Source organism: Melanerpes formicivorus, unplaced genomic scaffold (genome assembly GCF_026170545.1).
Source record: "Melanerpes formicivorus ecotype bairdi unplaced genomic scaffold, bMelFor1.0.p_v2 SCAF_2, whole genome shotgun sequence".
In the NCBI taxonomy this organism is placed as follows: domain Eukaryota; kingdom Metazoa; phylum Chordata; class Aves; order Piciformes; family Picidae; genus Melanerpes; species Melanerpes formicivorus.
Window position 1 is genome coordinate 31,201,176 of NW_027142354.1, and position 24,406 is coordinate 31,225,581.

Consider the following 24,406-nt stretch of genomic DNA (forward strand, 5'->3'; position numbering starts at 1 on the left):
ACTATGGTTCCCTCAAACTGTGCCTTAAGCAATTCTTGCAGTGTATCTTTAAATGGCCTGAAATTACCCGAGTTTCAAAAGCCTCTTGCAAGTATGTAACAATGCTGTAAGAGGTAAAATACTGTACGAATTGGAAACTAAGAAGGCATAACAGAAAGCAAAAGCAGAAGTGGAGGCAAAAAGTAAAATCACATAATATGATTTTACAGGTTTTGCTATGCTAGTTCTTACTAGTGTATTGATGAATGCTCAATGTTAAAAATAAGAAAGATGACTCACTTCATTAGATAAATGAAAACTAGAAAAATGTCACTGAGTGTACAGTATCCCCTGATTCACTTAAAACACTTGAGTTTTTGTATAAAGAATGCTTCTGGTGCTTAAGCCACAGGCCCCTCAGGACAGAACTTACATCAGAGCACTAAGTCACCAAAAAGCATGAAGAAGAAGTTATGATTTAGGTTCGAGGTGAGGAGAAAGTTCTTCACTGAGAGAGTCATTTGTCGTTGGAATGGGCTGCCCAGGGAGGTGGTGGACTCACCATCCCTGGAGGTGTTAAGAGGGGATTGGACGTGGCACTTGGTGCCATGGTTTAGTCATGGGCTCTGTGGTGACAGGTTGGACTTGATGATCTTTGAGGTCTCTTCCAACCTTGGTGATTCTGTGTGATTCAAAATAACTTATTGCATGGATTATTGACAGTGCTATTCTTTCCAAATGGATTTAATAGCAATTATTTATCAATGACCACAGCCCAGATTTGTACAGGTATTTAGCATCCATTGATTCAAACAAACAAACAACACCTCTGTGCATGGGTGCCTGCATAGTTTTTAAATTGTGAATGACACTTTTTTTTCTTCTTATATGTATATTAAGACTGATGAAAGGAAGTGAAACCTGTGGACAATGATAACAAAAGTAAGTATTAGGTAAACTAGTAGGATGCATTTCCCTGTTATGATGTGTTGTTTTAAGAGATCACTGATGTAAGGGAAATTGCTAGTAAAGAATCTCAGAGTCATGAGGAATATATTATCTTTCCCAGAAACTAAACCTAATAGACCCAGCAATTTAGATATATTACATCATAAACAAAAATCTGTCTAATTATTTCTTGGTTCATATCAAACCAAGAAATTGAACTGCTAAACTGATCCAACTCCTTTGGCATTTTTATGCCCTTTTGTTTCTATTCTGGTTCTTTTAAATCTAAATTTTAAAAGGGAGTAACTGTCTGGAATTGTATTTATGAAGCATTGATGCTTATGCATAGAAACCAAAAATGGAGAAGCAGTAACTGATTAAAACTGTTGCACAAACTTCCAAAATAGTTAGTAAGTAATGGTGTTTCAATCAATTATTAAACATACAGAGTGAAATAGAGGACTGCTTTACTGTATCCTTTTCCTTAGTAGCATTTGAATACCACTCTTCTCCTTGTTTGTTTTATCTTGTTTCATATCAGATGTTCTTATTGGGGAAAACAATTGTCATGTGTTTTAATATTGATGAGTTTCTTCTCCTGGGAATAATAGTATATCTGCCTTCTCAGAATTCAAACTGTGGGAGGTTTTTGTAGTTTAATTACCATAATGCATTGAATTTAAAGTGTAACTCTTTAGAACTGCAGAACGAACCTTTTGTTTCTTATCTTCTATCTCTTTTCAGAATGACTTTCCTTTTTAAAATTGTGTATCATGTTTTGATGCCCTTTAAAAAGTAAACATGTAAATCACCAGAGGTACTGTCTAATCTGTCAAAGTAACATATGCTTAAGCACCTTATAAACTATTAAATAATCATACTATTTCTCTTTCCAAGGTTATTAGTTTCGCTTAACCATTTAAACAGTTGCAGGGTAATTACTTTGTTTTAACTTTTTATTTCCTTTTTTTTTTTTTTTCCTCCAGGAGCTTGAACAATTAAGTCCTGAAATTACAAGTTGTTTGATGACAAGCTGATCTTACAATGCAGGCAATAAAAACTGTGGAAAAAGAAGTGACTTTTATAAAGGAAACACTTTTCACAGAATCCTTCTCAAAGAAACGAGATTGCAGCAGAAGCCCAGAGAGCAGACGGCTCCGTGAACAGCAGCCATTGGAAGGAGCTGTCTGCAGCTCTCAGTGCTGTACTGAGCATGTCCCAGCGGAGAGCAGTGCAAGCAGCACATTATGCAAAAAGGCAGCTCTAGCAGATGGGAGAGAGGCACAGCAAGCATTTGCTTCACTTGCATCAGTACTGCTTGAAAACAAACCTGGATCGCTAGAGGGGATCTCGCCAGGAGGCCAAAGGAATGAAAACCGGGAGCATGGCTTGATTGCTGAAAGTGTACTGCAAAAAATCATGGGGAATCAAGATGGGAAGCTAAAGAAAAATACAGGTGATGTGCATGAAGGAGGAGAGGATGTCTCTGGGCCGAAGGATACAGATGGCACAAAGAAGGTATCGGGAAGCAGAAGGGGGCTGGGGAAACATGCAAAAGGAAGTGAATCTGGTAAGAAGAAGGGTAAGTCGGATTCTAAGGCCTCAGTGTTTTCAAATCTGAGGATCAGAAAAAATCTCTCCAAGGCTAAGGATGGGAATAGTAGTTCACGGGAGGATGTTTTGGAAAGCCAGGCCTTGCGGGGTGGAGAGCTGGACAATTCAATTGTTACCAAAACTCCAGATATAAGCATCTCTGCGGATGAAGGAGGTCTCTCTGACACAGATGTTGAGCATTTTGAAATCAGAAATGAAACTGTCCCAGCTGCTGCAGAGACACAGGATGGACAAAGAACCAGCTCTGGCTCTGATACAGATATATACAGTTTCCATTCAGCCACAGAACAAGAGGATTTGCTTTCTGATATCCAGCAAGCTATTAGACTGCAGCAGCAGCAGCAGGGGGCAATTAACATTGGAACTGAGGACCTTGTCACCAAAACAATGGGCCGTCACATGGCTAATTCGCAGGCAGCCCCCTTAGATTTTGAACGGTTTCTTTCAGTAACTACCACTGACAAAGAAAGGAGTCCAGACACTGAGGGGGCTTTTCCAGAGGTATCTGAAATTGCAGAAAACATTCCTGTCTCCTGTGCAACTGAACGTGAACTGAAAGAAGTGGAAAATGGCACAGGCTCTCCTGGTAACGGTTTATTTGAAGCACAAGAACGTAAGCTATTGATTGAGGAACAGGAACAGCTCGTTGCTGGAGTGGATGCTGTAGCTAGTGAATTAAAAGATGATTTAAATAGAACTGTGGTAGAAAATGGGTCTCAGACATGCAGTTCCAAACAATCTTTTTCAACCTCAGTAGCAGATGCTGAGACTAAAATTGCTGAAGTGCAGGCTGTTGATTTGCAGGGATCAGTAACAGAGGATGCTATTTCAGATGCAGGCCGTGATCATACTGCTGATACTCAGGAAGGGAAGAACACTGTATCAGCCAGTCAAGAGGACCTGCATAATGGTTTATCCACAGAAATTAAAAATGGCATTTTGTCCTCTGAGGGGACAGCAGGCAGTCCAATGCTTGGTTCCCGATGCTTTAAGCCCTATCTAATTAATCCTTGTTACATCAAAACCACAACAAGGCAGCTGAGTTCTCCCAACCATTCACCTTCTCCCTCTCCATCTCAGAGCCCGCATTTTACAAGGAGGCAAGAATCCTTCCCTAAAAAAGAAAAAGTCTCAACCAAGAAGCAGCGGTCTCTTAGTTTGACAGGTTTATTTAGTCGTTCTGCAGACTGGACAGATGAGATAGCTAATCAGAATCGTGATATAACGCAGAAGGTGGGCTCTGCAGTCTACTTAGAGCACAAGGGGTTGAGAGAGAAATCTCAAACGGAAAGAGTGCCTTTGACTCATTCAAGAAAGTCCTCAGGGGTACAGGCTTCTACAGAGACATTTCCCAATGTATTTTCAGGTGAGTGACATGTTTTAAGTGTTTGGGTTTTGTTTTTTGGTCCTTTTTTTTTTTTTTTTTTTTTTTCCCAGAGAGCCTTTGAAAATGTATTTGAAATACTTGCATTTGGTCCTTTGCATGTATTGTTGTCCCAGCTTATGCTGACTGTTACAAAATCAAAGGCCTGATCTTGCAAAAACAATCACAGTTCATTAATTAGCATAGCTTCTCTATTCAGTGTCAGCCTGGCAGTACTGCCAGCAAAGGAAGTGCATAACTCTTTGAAGTTTTTCTTTCTGCTTTTTTCCTTTGTCTAAATCCTGTAGGAGAAGGCTGAATTATCTTAAATTATTCCTGCTGAAAAAAACTGAGATGTGCACTGTTGTAGACAGACCAGCTCTTTGCATATATAGGTCTTTCAGATGTGAAGCTTTCTGTAACTGTGACCCTGTTTGGGATTTTCTTCTACTAGGCACAGTTCTGGTGTACTGTAAATATTTGAGAGCTGCACATGGTGTTAGACTGAGGCTGCAATAAGGATTTGTTTAGTACAAAAAGGAAAAAGCCATGTATGCTTCCCCCCTTCAGAAGGGGGAAAGAGGAGATGAAAACAATGTTAATGACTTAAAAATGCAGTATAAAATGGGTAAGAGAGGGGAAACTGTGGTTAGTACAATTTGGTAGCTGTGGTAGGCAGCTGCTCAGGCTGAAGTTTCTGTGTAAAGTTAATGTAGTCTCAGAGAAGGCCTCTGACACATAGGAGGTATGTATACAGAGGAAACACAACAACATAATCTATTTACTTTTCATTTAGGAAAAGTGTAGAGCTAAGAAAATGCAAAGAACATGCCTATTACAAGACTAAAACACTTTAATCTATAATCATGTTTATTTTGCATGACGGTCTGTTGTAAATGAATGAGCACAGAAACCAAATGTACCCAAACTATCTGCAAAAAACCGCAGTGAGAATTCTTTTGTGCTTTTATGAAAACAAAACCAAATAATGCAGCTTATGAAGGGAACAATGACATGATATAAAAATGTGTAAGAAAATATTTAAGCCATCAACAACAGTTTTGCATTGAAAGACTATCTTCTTTTATTTAAAAAGTTATATAACATATCATCATTTACATTCATAGTTGCTTCCTTTGTGTACATTCTATTCTGATTCACAACCCAGTAACACTGGTGAATGAACCTGTCTCCAAATAGAAATTAAAATTAGTGGCAGTATTAACAATAAATTAGCAGCCAATGTTAACCATATTTTCCCATTTCAAATCACAAGAATACTTTCATTCATCAGTAGTCTTGAACAGAAATGCCTGATTTTAGTCTTGAAAAATTAGAATTCAAGTTTTGAAGCCAGCCCCTTCTGAAGGACACCAGCCCCCTGTTAAGTGAGCTGACTCTTTTTTGGTGTGTTTTAAGTGCCTTGCTCCTCTTTTCTTAGATTTAATTTCAGATATCTCTCTTCAAGGTATTACAGTCTGAGGTGGTCATCAGATTTATAGTGGTTTTTTTTTTTTTTTACTATTGACACTTAACAGCTTATAAAAAACTCAGAGCAGAAAACAAACCCTTAAATTGTATCATCATTAAATACACTTTCTTTATGGTGGTGTTATGATGGAAATAAATTGTATGTGACAAAATGCAGTAACACGGAATTACTTTTTAGAGACCAGTTTTCCATTAAAAGGACTTTCTCACTTTTCCTCACAAGGTTTTGTTTCACTTATTCATAATTTTTTGTTTATTGTGTTTTCCCAACAGCACTTTAGACTGTAATTCTGAAGGGACAAATTACCAATGCAACAGTAGTTCTCTCTCCTGTGGAAAATACAGTGACCCTTATTTGCATATACATACCAGCTGTCTTTACGGGCAGAGGACAATTATATCTTTCAGTTCATGCAGAAAAGCTTGGAATGAGAGGACTGGAAATGCTATGATAACACTTAATCTCTTGTTGATCATTCTGATTTTTAAAAATCTATTCACAAGCTGAAAATTATCAAGAACATAAAAATGGCAACTAGTGTACATTAAAAAAAGGGAAATTAAACTTAACATTATTATTCCCACAGAGTGGCTGTCATTGCTGCAAGAGTAGAAAAGCCTCTTTATTTAAACTAGTCTGCACCACAAAAATTCAGGAAAAAAATTCCTTGTCATTTGAATATTGCTTTTGATAAATGTATTTTAATTGCATGCATGAGATGCATCAAGATGGGGATTACTGTCAGGCTTTCAGAAATAGCATTACCTACAGTTTTGGTTTTGGATGGGTTTTTTTGTGGTTTTAGAAATTGCCTATTTCTGTTTTTAAAATTATCATATTCTTGCCTACAGCATTAAATCTCATCTTGCTGTGCAGCGACTGCAGGGTTGTTCTGTATGTCTAACTAGAATCAAATCAAATATTTCCCACCGCTTTACTCTTCAGTTCTAATGACGGCAGGTTCTACGTAATGGCTGTCCTACTTTTGCACTTTGTGGTTTGGCTCTGTGCCACTTGTTTTTTCACAATGATCCATATGAACTTTTCTAATGCCATTTAAATATAAAATGCAGATGGAAGCCAACAACTGGAATGGTAGAGTGTTTGCATATTTTAGTTTTTGGTTTAGGTAAGAAATAAATACAGTATTTAGAATTTGATATCTTGGCTAAGAACATGGTGTGGACAAATTTATGGTTGCTTTGTAATTCAGGCATCAGTTCTATTTCTCTTGTGATGAAGACAGCTGTATTTGAAATTGCAGTGACAGTAATTACAAGTTCTAGATTACCTGATGCACAGTGGAGCCATGGCTTTTATGTTGTGATACCAGGAGGACAAGTACAGAACCTGAATGAATAGGGTTGGCTCTCTCACTTTAGTATCTTGCTAGGAAACTGAAATTGATGTTTCCAAACATCAACAAAACTGATACAGAGAAGTTAATAGATGTAGTAAAGAGGAGTTAATCTTTGAGTTAATTTGAAGTACAGAGTTTGTAGAGGAGCTAATGTTACGTAAACCAAATAAGAGTCCTGTTAGCTGCCCCAGATGGTAAATAAACTGGACTGAGACAAACACATGCCCTTTCTAATCTCTGTTGGTTGGCTGTGATACACTTGCTGCATGAATCTTTCAAACACATAATTTATATTTACATTTCTCTTCAGAGATTTTTATTTCTCTTGCTCTATCTGTAAGCATGAGACAAACAAAAAGTCTGGGTTACTATAGGACAAAAACTGAGTCAGACCCATGCCTGTGTGCTCATGGCTGCTTTCTGATTTCCAGAGAGGACTGGACTGCTTCTTATAAAAGGCTACTTTATTTCACTGTTCTAATGTCATCTGCACCCACTTGCAGTTCCAGTGCAGTGTCTGCAGGCATATACAAAGGTCTTAGTATAGACAAGTATGTGAAGACTTGAGAACAACAGGATGGAAGTTTGTTTCTGGGACAAAATAGATCTTTTTAGGTACTTTTTCAATTTTTTATTTTTTTTTTTTTCATTGCTTCATGTGATGATACACACAATATTGATTTTTATCTATTGGCCTCCAGATGAGAGTATTTATTCTGCAACTGTTATTTAAGACTACTATTTCACTGATAATGTTTGTCAGTAGTAACACAAATGTTTCTTTTATCACATGATGGGGCAGTGCAGCCTCCTCTAACTAAAGGAACTGCCCAAAAGCAAACTTTCATGTGATTTGGAATCACATTGTAACACCAGAGTATTCCTAGTAGGCATTTGAAGGGAAATATCCTCCTCTTTTTGCCCAGTAAACCCAAAATTGCAGGGGGAGAGGAAGAAGGGGAAGAGGGAAGGGGTGGAAAAGGTTGTAATGCTACACCCCAACAACAGTAAAATGTGTTTGCAAATGGGCTGCAATATGTTATTGAAAGGCTGCTGAGTGCTGGTAAGTTGCTTTAATGTTGCTGTGCCAGTATTGACTTCAGTGGAATCTGAGCAACATGAGTAACGTCACTGGAATGCAGTGCTGCCACAGGCTTGTTTTGATGGGGTCTCATGATTAATGCTTTGATCTTTATCTAGAACTTCATTGGGAATAGCAAGCTTTGGTCATGGGTTTGAGTGGCTGCATCTCTGAGGAGCAATCTCTTTCTGAGCAGCAGTCCTGTTGTAAGGTCTGACTGGCTGCCTGACCTGTGTCTGGGGCAGAAATTTGCTGTCTTGTTTTCCTGCTGGTCTCTTTTGGGTTGCAAAAGGGGAAAGGAAAAGGGACAGATTATAGCTGGAGATCTGTGCAACTCTGCAGTATAAGATCCCTCATATATGGGATCTGGCTAGAACTGGTCGTTGGAGGCCATTATGTGTGTCAATAATTTCATTTCTTTGTAAAGAGCAGTGGATTCTTGCAGTCAGAGAATAGTTGTGTGGAATTAAATTTTGAATATGTTTTTTGCATTTAATTGTGGGGTTTTTTTTAATAATTATTTAATAGCTCAAGGAGGTGCTTTATACATTTTATTAAAAACAGAAACCAAATCAAAACAAAACCACCAAACAAACTGAAAAAGAATACTCTCTCCACCCCTCACCCCCATGTGTGTGTGGGTCTCTTCTTTGCAAAAATACTCTGTTTTTTGAAGCAGGCCTCATAGGTATTTTTAATTCATGCTGTGGTGTATAAAGAAAAAACTTGGAATTGGAAAGCATCTCTAGCAATACTTTAGACTGCCTGTGTATAGAACCATAGAATGATCTGGGCTGGAAGGGACCACCAAAGGTCATCTAGTTTGACCTCCCTGTAGTCAGCAGGGACATCCCCAACTAGACCAGGTTGCCCATGGCCTCATTGAGTCTCACCTTGAATATCACCAGTGAAGGGGCTTAAACTACCTCCCTAGGCAACCCATTCCAGTGTTTCACCACCCCCATAGTAAGGAACTTGTTCCTAAAATCCAGTCTAAATCTGCTCTTCTCCAGTTTAAAGCCATTGCCCCTTGTCATGTCACTGCAGGCTCTTGCAAGCAGACTCTCCCCATCCTTCTTACAGGCCCCCTTCAGGTACTGGAAGGCTGCTGTCGGGTCTCCCTGGAGCCTCTTTTTCTCCAGGCTGAACAACCCCAGCTCCCTCAGCCTGTCCTTGTAGCGGGGGTTCTCCAACCCCCTGATAATTCTTGTGGTCCTCCTCTGGACTGGTGCTATATATAAGGGATCAAGTTCTAATGTGAATCAGGGTGATATAAAAATGCAAATTTTACTAATTAGTCAAGATACTTTGTGCTGTAGTTTATCCAAGATCAGGGCATGGCCAAATGTGTTCCTTATAAACTACTTCTGCCAAAATTCCAACTTACACAAGGTACAGTGGTGATGAAGCATATATATGTAGTGGTTCTGTGACTGTGGCTTCAATTATTTTTAGGTACACTGAAAAATAATATTCTGTAGCAGTTAGAGGGAACATAACAGTTTCTGGAAGCCTTTATGCATACAATTTTTCTTCGGGTGATAAGGTGAGCTGATACATGGGGAAAAGGGCAGAAGCGGTGGGAAGCTATGAAAGGAAAGCAATGGTAGGATGTGAGGGTTTTGCACTGTGTCTGCTTCTTACTACCTCTTCATAAGACAATAGAAGGCCACTTCCATTTCATTAAGTGATTTAGAAGGGGCAGCAAAATGGATTCAGGAGCTGTGCTGCTATTATTTATTTTAAGAAGCCACAACCTCCTGCATTCATTACTACCTTGTAATTCATGTAAAAAAAAAAGTTAGGAACAATGAGAGATGATCTGTGTTACCTTGAGTAAAAAATTACTATTTCTGAAGTTATTTCCATGTTGCTGCTGTCCAGAATAACTTTTTCACATTAATGGAAATAGCTAGGCTTTCTGACCATGGATAAGAGGAGGGTTAAACTTTCTAATACAAACCCTTGCTTTATTCACACACAAATATAGAAGATGACTTCTTTTGTCTATAAATGCATAGATGATAGAACCATTAAATCAGTCATAAGTTTTGCAACGGTAAGAAACAGTGGTTATGAGACTGTATTTGTGTGTAAATAACATAGCTTTTGTTGAAGTAAACCGTTAAATATATAAGAAATAAATGGAAAATCTTCCTTGTGTCTTGACATATGTAGATAAACAGTGACAGGAAAGTCGACTCCTCACTGAGATTTATCAGAGATGTTCTTACTTGTCAGTAAAGCTATAAATTGTGTAGTCTTATGATTTACATGAAATTTATCAGGGATGCCAGAGCTCTGGAGCTGATATGGATTTGGATCAGGAGGAAGCTTAGATAACTACACTCAAGCTAATTATATGAGGCAGCTTTCATTTTAGAATTTTATGCAGATGTCTGTCTGAGATGTCCCTCAAAAATGCATAGTAAGTAGTATATACCAAGGGGAAAATAACTCCTTTCCTCTTTCTTATGCTGGTAAGGAAAAAGGCACTGTACAACAGAAGTCAGTAACTCTACGAAATCTGCCAGCAGTCATGAAATGTGAAAATGTGGGTTTCACTATAAAAATAAGAAAAGCAAAACCAAACCAAACCACAAACAAACAAAAATAAACCACCAAAATCTCACAGACCATTATGACACTATTGTGTCCCACAGAGTCCAAGAAAATACAGTATGCTGAGAAATAGTTGAGTTCATACATGATAGTTCATACATCAATGAAAGAATAGGAAGATCCAGTTACAGCAAGGTAGATGTGCTTAGGTTTTATTTAGATAAAGTGCAGAAGAATGTATTTACACAAGTATATAGGTGTGCATATACATGTTTTTCTTTGGAATGCAGTTCTTCTCCTTTCTTCATCTTACCAGTTTCTGTTTACAGATACAAAGAAGAAAATAGGTTTTAAATATATGCTAAAAAGCCAGATGAGATTGACAGATATTGGTCACATGCATAGGTCCTGGAAAGAAAGCTATGGCTTGCTGGAGCTCTAATGAGTAGGTTGGAAGATATTTGCATTTTGTGCCCCACTTTAGAGGCTGGTTAGTACAGTTCAGTTGTGTCTTGTGACCTGTGGGTACTTAAACAAATATTTGTATTAACTTCTAAGGTACACATGGGTCAGACTGCATTAAATGTCAAATGAAATAAAAAACAACAACAACAACAAGTGTTGGCAATAATTAAAAGTTGCAAGATTTGGGTGTAAAGAACATTGTGTATCAGTTTGGACTGACAAAAGATGTTGCTCGTAATAGCTGCCCCAAAAGACATCAGAGGAGCTTCCTATTTTAACAAGCTAGACAGAGATGATTGTGGATTTCCAGCAGCCTGTGAGAATCTGGCACACAATACAGCCTTCACATAGAAAATCACCACAGAAACCTAAAGGGTAAAGATGGGGAGAATTAAATGCTTGCTGAGAAGAACTCAAGCACCTGGAAAACACAGTATGGAAGCTGCCAATGATGCATACGCTGCCTAAAAGATTTGGTAGACAGACACATATAGATTCTCTTTCATCATAAACCACTATAATTACGAAAGCTTTAGCAATATAACCCTGCAATCTGCAATAATACTGTGTTAGAACCTGAAGAGTAATCACGATGACAGGAGGCATGCCTTGTAATATTGTAGGAGGTTGCATCTTGTATATATTTTCAGTAAGGTATTTTGTATTCTGTGCCACTGCTGTATCACAGCTGGGGAATTGTTTGTTAAAACCTTCTGCTTCTGAAAGATATTTTGTGACATACAATATACATTCTTATTTTTCACTATACATGCAGAGAAGGGCAACAAAACTGGTGAGGGGTTTGGAGCACAAGGCCTGTGAGGAAGGGCTGAGGGAGCTGGGGTTGCTTAGCCTGGAGAAGAGGAGGCTCAGAGGAGACCTTATTGCTCTCTACAACTACCTGAAGGGAGGTTGTAGCCAGATGGTGGTTAGTCTCATCTTGCTGGGTGGCCAGCACCAGAACAAGGGGACACAGTCTTAAGCTGCACGAGGGAGGTTTAGGCTAGATGTTAGGAAGAAGTTCTTCATAGAAAGAATGATTTGCCATTGGAATGGGCTGCCCGGGGAGGTCATGGAGTCACCACCACTGGAAGTGTTTAGGAAGAGACTGGATGGGGCACTTGGTGCCATGGTGTTGGATGATAGGTTGGACTCGATGATCTCAAAGGTCTTTTCCAACCTGGTTTATTCTATTCTAATTAAATCAAGGTTTAAGGTTTTGTCTCCTCCTGTTATACATCTGTCAAAATTTCAAGGAGCTTAATGTTCAAGTAAGGGATATGAAGTGCTTCAAAGACTTGTCAATTTGCAAGAATTCTGAAAGCACTGTCACAGGACATCACAAGTTTGGTTTGGTGTCTGTTTTTTTTTTTTTTTTAATATTTTGAAGCTCTGGTGACAGAAATTATAGTATCTCATTTTTAGAGAAAATATTATTGTTATTGCAAATGATCATATTGCAATTGATTTCTAATTAATTTTTACTGTAGCAACAAGCAAGGCGTTGAAGCAAATCTTGAAGGAGGAAATGATACGCTGTAATTTGCTATTTGGTATATGGAAAAAAGGGTAAATTGAAATAAACCAAAATGTACATGGTTTTATCAAAGATCAGTGAGGCTGTGTTAATAACTTCTGTGCATTTGCTTTCCACACAAGGCAAGAATGGGAGGAATTGATCTGAGTGTCTGTACAAAATGGCAACATCGCAAAAACACCCAAAGAAGAAAGTGATTTTTGAGAAGGGACTCTGTTGTGTTAATTCACTGTCACCAGAGAGAAACAACTTCCTTTTGGACTATTTCTGCCTAGTGTTGTGATAGACGTTATCAGGCTATGGAAGTTTATTTCATAATTAATAGTAGAGCTGTATCAGGAGAGCCCCTGAGATGATTAGGGGACTGAAATGTCTACCTTAACAAGGAAATTATGAGAAAGACGAGTAGGTCTGCAGTGGGGGCAATGAGGGTTTGTTGAAAACTATTTGTCTATAACATCCTTTCTGGGGTCACTCTTTACTTCATAAAGGCTGGGATGTTTCCTTGCTGCCTTTAGTTTTGGAAGATCTCAGTTTGAAATTTTTCTGGACTTCTGCTTCAGGAGGAAGAATTCAATGGATGTTTTTCTGAGGTACAAATTTGCTCTGTGTGCACCATGGTGGCCCCAAGGGCAGCAGCAGGATTCTCTTGCAAGCAACAGATTGTGCCTTTGCTTCCAAAAGGGAGCATGCACACATGTATTCCTTGTTTTTTTTCTATTGAATGTCTCAAACCCTGGAAACTCTTAGCATTATGTGATTCTGTAACTGTGTCATGGGTTGCTTTTTCCAGCTCACTGAGTTGAAATCTCAATGATATCATTATTCATGTCATCTTGCACAATCTGACAACTGTTTAAATGATCAGGGACAATTGTAGGGAAAAAAATAAGCAAGTAACTTTTTTTTCTTTTTACCTTTGAGTTGCACAGAGGCTGATACACTGTGATTCCAACTTAGAGCAGTCAAGAGTTTTCATGGAAACATTTTACAGTCAAGAAGGGTGCTAAGAGACAAGGTGGTGTAAAAGGAGGGAGAGATTCAGACATCTTGACAAAAGTAAGGTGTAGTGTTTACTGTGATAATCAGGCACAGAACTGGCAGATATGAAATTAGTAATTGATAGGCTCATCAACTAGAATAAAACTATGTATGTTATCAATCCATCAATCAAAGCATCATTTACTGGAATTTAATAAATATATTTCTGACTTTGAAATTTCATTGAAGTGTGTCTAGGCAGAATAGAAACTGGAGGAGCAAGGGGACACAGTGCTGAGATATCTTTTCATCAATTCTGCTGTTTAGACAGACTTTCTGCTTATGATTGCTGAATTTAAGATGATATTTGGGTTCAGTTCATGCCAAGCATGTGAACAGAGTTAGGAAATCCGGAGACAGAATGTCAGAGAAGAAAGGATAATCTCTTCAGGCATTTTTCCACATCCCTAAATTTAATTATATTAGAAATACTAAAATATAAGTGTGTGTGTATAAAATTTATATAGAATATTGATAATATAATATACTCTATGAATATATAAACAAATCAATGTAGAACCTCTGGGGTTTTTCCCTTAGAAACATATTTACATACAAACCGTGCATGCAGATATTTGCTGTTACACTGATAAGAAGAACAATGGGAAATATCTTTATTACAGAATTATAACAATTTGTACATAATCCTACACCTTGAGAGAGTTTGATATGTTTAAGGTTTATGTTGTCTAGAAATCAAACTTGTGACATATTTTATTTTGTGTTTATTCATAATAGAAGGATTGGAATTTTTTTTTTCCTTTTGTGTTTTTTAAGGAAGCATGTTATGTGTGCAGGCCTGTTGTTTGGTGGATTTCCCATATTTTATATAATAGGCTGTGAGAAAACTGTCACATAGTTTCAGGAAAGTAAAACCAACCCAACAAAATCCAAAAAAGCCTCACAGGACGAGAGATTCGGGACAGTTTCCCAATCAAAATCAGAAGAGTATTAGAAATTCTGCGGTGAAAAGAACCATCTAATCTTGGAATATTGGGCGTAATCCCCCAGGTCAGCCTTCAGCAAGCACAGGAATAAATGAATTTGTTACATTTTAGCCCAAAGGTATATTTAATCTGCATTTATGCAAGATGTGAGCTTGTTATTTGAAAAGAGGAGATGGCAATTTCTAGTTGTGTTTCATTCCCACGTTCCATGTGCACCTTTGAAATTTTTTTCTCAGTGGTGACATGTCATGCATCCTACCTAGGTTGAGTAGTACAGATTATCTAAAAAACTTGAAATTTGGAATTACTATGAAATGAAAGAGAAATTTTGAAGAAATGTAATAGTCTTAATCCTTGAAGTGAAATTTTAGTCATTCATTGCTTTGCATTTTTGAGAAAATACATTAAACAGCAGAAAGGTGAAAGTGAAGTATTTGTTTTTGCCCCTAGGAAATCATTCAGCAAGCTTTTGCTGTGTAGCTTTGGGGAATATAATAAATAACAAAAATATGCACTGCAAAGGATTTAAGAAATTGCATGCAGTTGCAATTAATAGTTCATCTACAAATACGGAAATCTTTGCAGTAGTTCTGTCTCTTGGACATGTTTGTTATCTTTTGGCATTCTGGGAAATGCTTGGTGCTGCATGATTCAGGTGTTTTGCCAGAAGATTGAGGCCTGTCTTACCTCTGACCTTAAGAGTAGCATATGTAGAAAAAGACACACACAAAAAAAATTCTAAACAAGGAATGATTTAGACTTCTATGGAGCATCAGTATATTCGAAGCAGAGTATTTCCTGACTCTTGAATGCTGTAGGAATTGGCTTTTCTTTTTTCCCTTCTGTTCTTGTTTCAAATTTATAGAATTATATTCATACTTGGAATCCTACAATTCTCTTTTTATATTTTTGCATGAGTAATAGGAAACATTCTAAATAGAAATTCACCATTTTGTCCACCTTTTCTTCCTTTTCCTTTTTCTCCATTCTACTATCTTCCAAAAATAGAACAAGGCCTATGGTACTTTGGGCTTCAAAGCTTATGAAATCTATTTGCTGTGTGAGCATTTCTGATCTCAGTAAAGAGGGCAAAAAGGACTAAACTGGGGAAAAGAAGGCAAGTGGATTTCAGCTCTTGAGGATATATACAGAACATGCTTGTGTCAAGGTAATCCTCAATGTGACTGAGCAATGCATTCAGGACTGGTGTTATACTAGGGGTTCTGACTGCATTAGGAAAAAAATAAACGTTAGGAAAATTAGGAAAAAAAATAACTCTGTCTCCAGTCTGTATAGGTTAAAATGTGCTGACGCAGCTACTGTGCTAATGGTGAAATTGTAATTTAGTGCTCTGTCTGTTCAAAGAGAGAATTGTGGGGAGACTGGCAGAAGGTGGAGATTTTGCACTACAATTCATTTTGATCATTAGTCTCTACTTGTGCTCACTGACAGCTGTGCTCCAAGGCTCTTGCAAATATAGGGTAAGGAGGATAGCAGACCCATCTTTAAAGATGAATGTGAGGTTATAGCAGCATAATCCTCAGGCAAACATTACTGCAAGCTCTGCTCTAGTGTGGTCCCTTAGTGCATTCATGTCTGTGTTGTGTGGTTTTATTTATTAGTATGGCTGTGACAGCTGTAGCTTTCTTGGTTTTCACTTCAATTCATGCCTCTTCTTCCTCTCAATAATTAAGCAAATACAAAGCCAGCAATATGATCATTATATTGTATAGGAATATATGAAAGTTGTGATAGACTACTGTGCTTCCTTCTAAAATAGGCAACCTCTCCCATCCAAAGTGACTCACAGCTCAGGTCATGACAGACAAGGTGGTTCGGATTATCAGTACTGATGGCCAAGGTCTGTAGCAGCTGTTGCCATATGGAAGTAGGCGTAATACATACAAACATACATCTCTCCAGGCCAAGTAAGAATCTGTGGCCATGTCAGGGTGATACTGAGTGATATTTTCATACTATATGCAAGTATAGTGTAGTATACTGTGTGTATACATGTGTGTATGTACACAACCCACATAGTTAATATTTTACAGTGTTCCATTATTATATGAAATAATGTTTATAGAATGACTTTTTGGGGGGATAGGTTCCTTTTTACCCCACCTTGCATTTAAGTAAGTATGATTGTTGTAAATCTAAAGTTAAAAATGATCATTCAAGAATACAATTATTCACATTCCTTAAAAGGATGATCACGTGAATGAAAACCATACTATAACCTGTGAATTTACATTGTGCAGGGAACTGCTCATGTGTTCTACAGATATGGTTTTGGTGAATAGTGTTGCTCACATCTTGGTCATAGGGGTGTGATGAAGACCGGTCATCTGTGTCATACAGGGGTGAAAAAATCATAGTGTTTCATCTTCATGGGAGTGGGTGGAAGTGGCCGATGTCATGGAAGTGGAGAATGTGGAATTTGAAAGATGAGCCAGAAGACTTAGACTGAGTCATGACAGCAAACATATTATAAAATATCTATGGAAGACCAGAGTATCTGATACTGCCAAACTTAACCTCATGTTTCCATTCTTTCAGTTAGTTAATGGTGTAATCGTTTGTAAGGAAAAAACCCAAACCACCAAAACAAAAACCAAACAAAGTCTTTTAGGATTTAGTAAGTCATTCTGAGCTTCTGAAAAATAACTTATGATCTCATGTTCATATTATTTGCTGAAGGGTTTTGGCAAGATTTGATCTAAAGCTGATACCTAACTGCAGTTCTTCTCCAATTCAAAACTTCTTATGCATTCCATCTCTCACCAAATTAATACATAGGGAAAATATAAGAATAGACTTCAGGAATTTCATTAGCTTTCTGGGAAGAAAAGGTTTTTTAACATATAAAAAATGAGAATTTAATGTTTTTGGGGAAAATAAGGAGATCTGAGAGACCTTTATTCTTTATTATTTTCATGACATGCAAAGAAAGTTACTTATTATTGCATTTTAAAGGTAGCATAAATAATTTGTTCATTTAATAATTATGAAATTTAAATATTCCTGGTTATTTGCAACCATCTTCACCTGTTGAAGGTGAGTTGCAAATATAAGGAAATTAATGATGTTTGAGGAAGAAGGTGTGTTTTTTTTCCCCTGCATTTCATTTATAAACCAAAGATGAAAAATTGTAGCTCAAAATCTTGCAGATGTAGCTGCCTGGAATTTAGCCTAAATATTAAATATGGCTGTGGTTATAGTTTTATGGATTAACTGACAGATTCAGGGCTTAACATTGAACAGTCAATTTCATGCATATGGACAAAGTAATTTTAATTTGAATTAATTCCAAGTATGTGTAGTGCAGATAAGGTGCTGGAGAACCATTTCTTGTTTCAAACAGAAGTAGTTCAAAGCCTGCAACGTCCAGTGCTGAGGTATTTTGCAGTACCTAAACAAAAATATAATCTTTATCTTACCATGAATCAAAATCATAAATGTTATTCTTGGTGCTTCACAAGCATCTTTTGTTTTGACATCAGTACAGGGACAGGCAGGGCCAGAGGGCAGTGAGGCAGGGACAGGTGAAGAACCAGCCTCCATAAATTGTGGAGGAATTCAGACCTTGACTGCTTCCATTGTAGTAAAAACTGAAATTAGGTGAAACACATATCACATGCCCTTAATGAGGGTGGAACTACTTGGTGAACAGTGCCTTTTAAAGGTTTTTCTTCCATATAAAATAATTTCATCTGTCGGGAAGTAGAATACTCCAGTAACTTCTTGTCAAGCTATTTGCCATGATACTTGAAAAGTCCTGGCAGTCAGGTGAAGTCCCTGGTAACTGGAAGAAAGGAAACATTACACCCATCCTAGGCTGCATCAAAAGATGAGTAGCCAGCAGATTGAGTGAGGTGATTCTGCCACTTTATTCTGCTCTGGTGAGACTTTACCTGGAGTACCATGTTCAAGTCTGGAGCATTCAGCACAGGAGGGATGTGGACCTGATGGAGCAGATCTGGAGAAGGGCAATGAAAATGATGAAGGGGTTGGAGCATCTCTGCCATGAGAACAAGCTGAGGGAGCTGGGGCTGTTCAGCCTGGAGAGGAGAAGTCTCTGGGGAGACTTAATAACAACCTTCCAGTACCTAAAGGGGGCCTCCAAGAAGGATGGAGTGAGACTGTTTACAAAAGCTTGCAGTGATAAGGCAAGGGGCAATGACTTCAAACTAGAGAAGAGCAGATTTAGATTGGATGCTAGGAACAAGTTTTTTACCATGAGCGTGGTGGAACACTGGAACAGGTTGCCCAGGGAGGTGGTTGGGGTCCCATCCCTGGAGATATTCAAGGTGATCCTCAACAGGGCTTGGAGCAGCTTGATATAGCTGAGGATAACACTGCTTACTGCAGAGGGGGTTGGACTAGATGACCTTTTGGAGGTCGCTTCCAACCCAGACCCTTCTATGATTCTGTGACTCCATTGGGCAGTGCAGTATGGTTGGTGGTGTCTCAAGGAAAGGAGTGTCATTCTCAAGTGTTGGTACATTTTATTTAGTTGCTGTTTGTGGGGTTTTTTGGGTTTTTTTACCTCCTCACTCCTCTTTAAGGAAAATAAATATTGTCCTTTCAATAACTTTGGCTACTTTTTATATTTGATGGGTGGTTCTAACTTATGTAATGACCACTGAATTTGATGACCTAACCAGATAGGGCTTATCAAAACTTCAGTGGCTTAACATTCTTCCTAGTAAATGTTCTAAATGTGTAACTCCTTCGTTGTTGATACAGAGATGTTTTTCATAGCTGTTTACAGTTCAGCTATTTCTTTATGCACAGAAAACTGAAATTTTTTCAGCTTGCATATGGTAAAATGCGCTAACTGAACTGGCAAAATGTATTTCTGTCATTCAGATTTCTGTGCTCTCATAGCAAGCTATGTTAGAGCACAGTTTCATCTAAACATTATTACCTATATGTTGAGAACTTTTATTTATTATTCTATGCATATTTGATTCAAATGACAGATTAATAATACTAAAGTTACAGTTAAGCAATTTATTATTTTAGATTAAAAGCCTGCAGGTAATAGAAGTAAATATTTTACTATCCTGTTTATTCCAAAACTACCAATACATTGGAGAGAACACTTCAGGTTCAGATGGACAAAATTATACAAATAATGCAGAGAAGAGAGAGACAAATTAAGTTCTTTAAAGTCTTTCAAAACATATATGCTTACTTTAGCATTCAGACAATATAAAATATGTTTAGACAATACTTAATGACTAAGTAATAACAACTGCACAAATTGAACTGACACAATGACAGCTAAGATTCTGAATAAAGTATTCAATCTCGAGCAAGAATATGAAGAAGAGCTATAAAAATTACCAAATTAATGAATGGATTAAGATAAACAAAGGGCTCATTTCCTATTTTCTATTTACAGATTTTGTCTGTTAATCAGGTTAAAGTGAAAGGGAGGGAGAAGGCAGGGGGCTGTTCTGCTTCTGGCTGTGCAGGGGCAGCCTGTGTAAACATATGAAGATTATTTACGTGTTGAAACATCCAGACAGAAAAATAGATATATCAAGTCTGACATCCAAAAGATTGAATATTTAACATAGCAGAGAAAAATGTGTGGTTTTCTTGCATAATCCTCTGTGTGTGTGTGTGTGTGTGTTCAGAGTGCTCTTCCTGTGGTGTTTGGGTTTTTTTTAATTATGATGTTTCCTTCTGTTCACTATAGATGTGTAGAGCCTCAACTTCCCCATACATCCTCAGTACTTGCAGTCTCTGTGATTCTGTGATTCTTTACTCAGTGACATAAGGCGATACTATGGTAACATGACGTGCTTTGCCATAGAGATGCTTCCTATTGGTTCTCTGGTGCCTGTGTGAGGACAGTTTTGTACCTTTTTTTTTTTTTTCCCTCTTTTTTCTCTAACACTTGCTTATATAGTTTGAAGTCAGTATTTATAGAACTCAGTATTTCTAGCTAGGGAAATCCATTAATTGCAGTAAGAGGGGGCAGTAGCTAGGGCAGTTTATTTTTAGTTATCTTTTACAGCACCACTAAGCATTAGCAGCCACTACCCCAAAAGAAAAATCACTATATCAATTCACAAAACCACCTGTTAGCAGATAGCTCACTATCTGCAGTTCACCTTCATGGCTTTATATTGTTGCTTTTCTTCACAAAGGAGATTGTTGTGTGTTGCTACAGTTGTGGGTAAATTGGTGCTAAAAATCATGGCCCTTATCCATCAGTAACAAAGCCTGTCTCAAATTAATGAATGATTTTGAAAATTTAACAACAAAATTGTATCTTTAGCTAAATAGATGGATGTATTGAATAAGAGTTTTATGTTAGCATCATTCTATAGGTAGTGAAATCAAGGAACAGAGGAAAATCAGGATACAACAAAACTTGTATAAGTTTATCCCCTTGAACGGGCTGTATTGTGCCTATATAAAAAGCTAGGCAACTTGGACTCTAATCATTGAAAATTATCAGATCTTTAGATGTAGGGAGGAAAATCTCAGGAATAACTTCCAACATTTTATTGTATTGTTTATTTTAGTCTGTATTTGACTAGCTGACATCTGGAGATCCCTTCCAACCCAAACTAATCTATGATTCTATTAATTTAAAAAAAAAAAAAAAAAAAAAATTACAGAAACTTTGGGCTATACATTACTTCAATATCCTTTTTAAATTTCATCCAGATGCTTATAAATTATTCCTTCTTTCATGCTCTGGTGAGATAATGAAGAAAAAACTTTGATCACAATATCTAACCCAACATTGGAATAAATCTCTTCTCTCCCTTAAAAAGTTTTACTTCTCTGAACAGCTTCTTGTGGCAATGCATTTTAGTTTGGAGCACTCGGCAATTAAATGAAATTTTAAACACTATACATATTGGGGCTTTTTGCTATTATTCTGCTTTTTGTTGTTATTCTTTTATTAAGAGTTTCTGCAAAGAAATGGAGCACAACTTCTTAAAGATTATCATCATTTTATCTTTCAAAAAACAAAGACTCATTCCAACATTTGGGAGACTTGATTCTGTAATAACTTGTTATGACACTCTTTTTAAAAACTTAATTCTTTTCTCAATAGTATGTCAGTTTTCCCATCAGGAAAATTGCATAATATAAAGCAGTAGGAGATTGATGTTACAATAGCATCTCATGCTTTTCATTCCTACTCCCCAGTGCAGTCAACACAACGTATTTTTTTCAAATATCCTAATTAGGTACATATCTATTCAAAATATTATATAGTAAAATTTTATATTAAAGGCTTATGACATTCAGCTATTTTTTTTCTTCATGTTTTATACTTCTAATGGTTGAGACTTTCTATATGTATTGCAGTGCCTTAATCTCTGTTCTGTAGACAGCTACAAATTCTTATGGATCTGTTTCATCACCTTGACAGGACGAACTCTGCTGGAAAAGCTCTTCAGCCAGCAGGAAAATGCACCACAAGAAGAAGCAGAAAAGCTATGTTCTCGCATTATTGCAATGGGTCTTCTGCTTCCATTCACCGACTGCTTCAGAGAACCATGTAATCAGAGTGCTCAGCAAAGCACACCTACATTTGATGTAAGTACTGAAATATTTTAAAAGGTTTAATTTCTTAACTTTTAAACTTGTATCTCTAGTCTTCTATAGTAGTTTTTATCTGTTGCTTTCATTAAGTCTGTTTCTCTGAAGCAAAGTTACTTATAGGACTACTAACATTTCAATCCTGTAGCTGCTTCACCAAAAATATAAATTAAAGGAACAACAGAAAACAGCATGTCACAAAACTTTACAGAATCCAAATGTGATGTCTACACTGGATATTTTTTCCCCTGAAAAGACTTTTGATACAAAATAGTGCAGGGATCTGTGCAAATTTGCTGGTATTCCAGCTGCAGTGGTATCTGTTCCTTTGGGATATCTGGTCAGAATGTTTTATTGGTGGTGTTTGCATAGAGTTACAAAACCATTGTGTCAACATCACTTAACATACTTTTCCTTCCTCTTGGATAATGAATTCAACATTAGATTGTCTTTCTATTGTATGATACTGTGCAACCCAAAAAGTTTTACAGTCTGCTTATTTTTATGATCTTTGACATTTATTTGTACTGATTTACGTGACCAAAGATAATCAGGCTCTTTCTATTGACTTATTAACTTCAAAATAATGGACAAATATTAAATCTAATTAATAACTTATCAGAATAGTCATCATCCCTATTCTACACATCAAGCTGAAGCTTGGATAGAAATACTCAAAAAATGATTGGCATAGACATGAGATAACATCAGTTTTTTTAACTCTTTCAATCTTTTTCATCTTTTGTCAAGAAGTATTTAACACAACCAGTGAAGGAAAAATAGGTAGAATAAATTTGTCCAATGAATTCTTAGAGGCTTTTCTAGACAACCTGTCTTATCTACAAAATCATCCTGTAGTTCCTCTAACCCTTTACACTCAACTCAAACTGCCACCAGCAAAGGTCTTGCAACTCTGTCTAGGTCCCAGACAAGTTTATCTGCAAGTTTCTTGTCCTTTCTCCTACTTCTGGCTCTGGTGCTTGCTTGTTCTGTGATGTGACTTACTCAACTGTTCTGATTTTTTACTTAGTCTGGTTCTTATAAAGCTTTTTATTTCACTTCATTAGATTTGTGTCCCACCTCTCCCCGCCCCCCCCCCCCCCCCAGAATTGTCAACATTGTTTCCATTGAAATCTTTCCTTGAATCCTCTCTTATCTCCTGTTGTGATTGATTCCATTTCTGAGCTTTAACTTACTATTTTTATGTTAAATAAAATCCATTATTCCCCTTTTGCTTAAATGTGGTCCAACAGACTTTGTGTTTTTTAAAGATGTTAGGTATAATAATTCAGTGAGTTTTGTTCATGCTATGATCTGTTGCTCATGGCTTGAGATGAATATAAACAGACTATTTAACAGTCCTATTCTCTCACTCAGATCTCCTTTCATGGAATTTCTCCAGTGAATTTAATTAATTTAACATGGCTAATGCTGAGTTCTCCCTCTCTTACAATCATATATACAAACCTGATGTCTGTTTTGTCAGTAACACACAAGAGATCTGTTTTTTTATTTCTTACAAGATATTCCAGGCTTCAGCGTTGGCCTCTCCCTCACCAGTTTAGATTAGTTTATGCAACCTCTTCTCTCATTGGATCCTGCTTCTTTCTCTTCCACATTGTTTGACTGCAACTAGGCAACATATTAAGTGTAAAGACAACTTTCACAGCTCGTCTTTTCCTGGGCTAGTATTATAATGGCTTCTGGAAGGTAGTTTAAATTAAATTCTTAGCACTTGTATTTCTGATGCAGGTTATGCTTTGTGGACATGTTGTTTGTTCCTTTGCTAGTTTATGGCACACATGAAGGACCAATAACCAATGAAAGCATTAATCTTCAGAGCACTAGTGGCTGTCATAACACTTATGCTGAGGATAGTATCTGGTTTTCAGAGGCCTTTAACTTGGTCAGATTTTTTGATAGGTTTAATGATGATTGGAAATGGTGTGTTCCTGCAGTATCTCTGACTTTTGTCATCAAATTCCAAGTCATAGCTCAAAGGATAGAAACTTTTCTCATAAGTATTTCAAACATTTTAAAACTTCTACATTTTTATCATTTGACCCATTTTATCAGTTCCTTTTTTTTGAAACAGATTGTGGCAGAAACCCAGAATAAAATATTATATATGAAAACTAAAAGTTGAACAAAGCTTTAAAAGTAAGAAGTAGACAGGGTTAGAATTTTTCAGATGCTTGCTGCTGGGAAGGAGTTGGAAATTTTCACTGTGGCACCTCTTCCATAGTCTTACAGTCTAAAGAGTATCTTAGTAAGTAAACATACCATGGCAAATTTGCTGTCTAGAAATACAACACATTGTTTGTTAGTTTCTCATCTCCTGGAGAGGCTGCTAATTATTGCCTCGTGGATGTCATGACTTCTTACTTGTCAGACTGTCTTTACAATCTCTCATTCTTCCACTAGCATTTCATAACATAA

The 24,406-nt window shown here is 37.1% G+C and overlaps 1 protein-coding gene across 1 annotated transcript in view; it reads left to right on the plus strand.

Moving 5' to 3' along the window:
* The first annotated feature begins 2,143 nt into the window (after nucleotides 1–2,143).
* The window catches only part of FMN2 (formin 2), a 164,650-nt gene continuing 142,387 nt past the window's right edge, over nucleotides 2,144–24,406 (plus strand). The window contains 2 exon segments of the mRNA XM_068155191.1: nucleotides 2,144–3,907; nucleotides 21,798–21,964. Of these exon segments, the coding sequence (XP_068011292.1) occupies nucleotides 2,347–3,907; nucleotides 21,798–21,964 (1,728 nt within the window). The 5' untranslated portion in view covers nucleotides 2,144–2,346.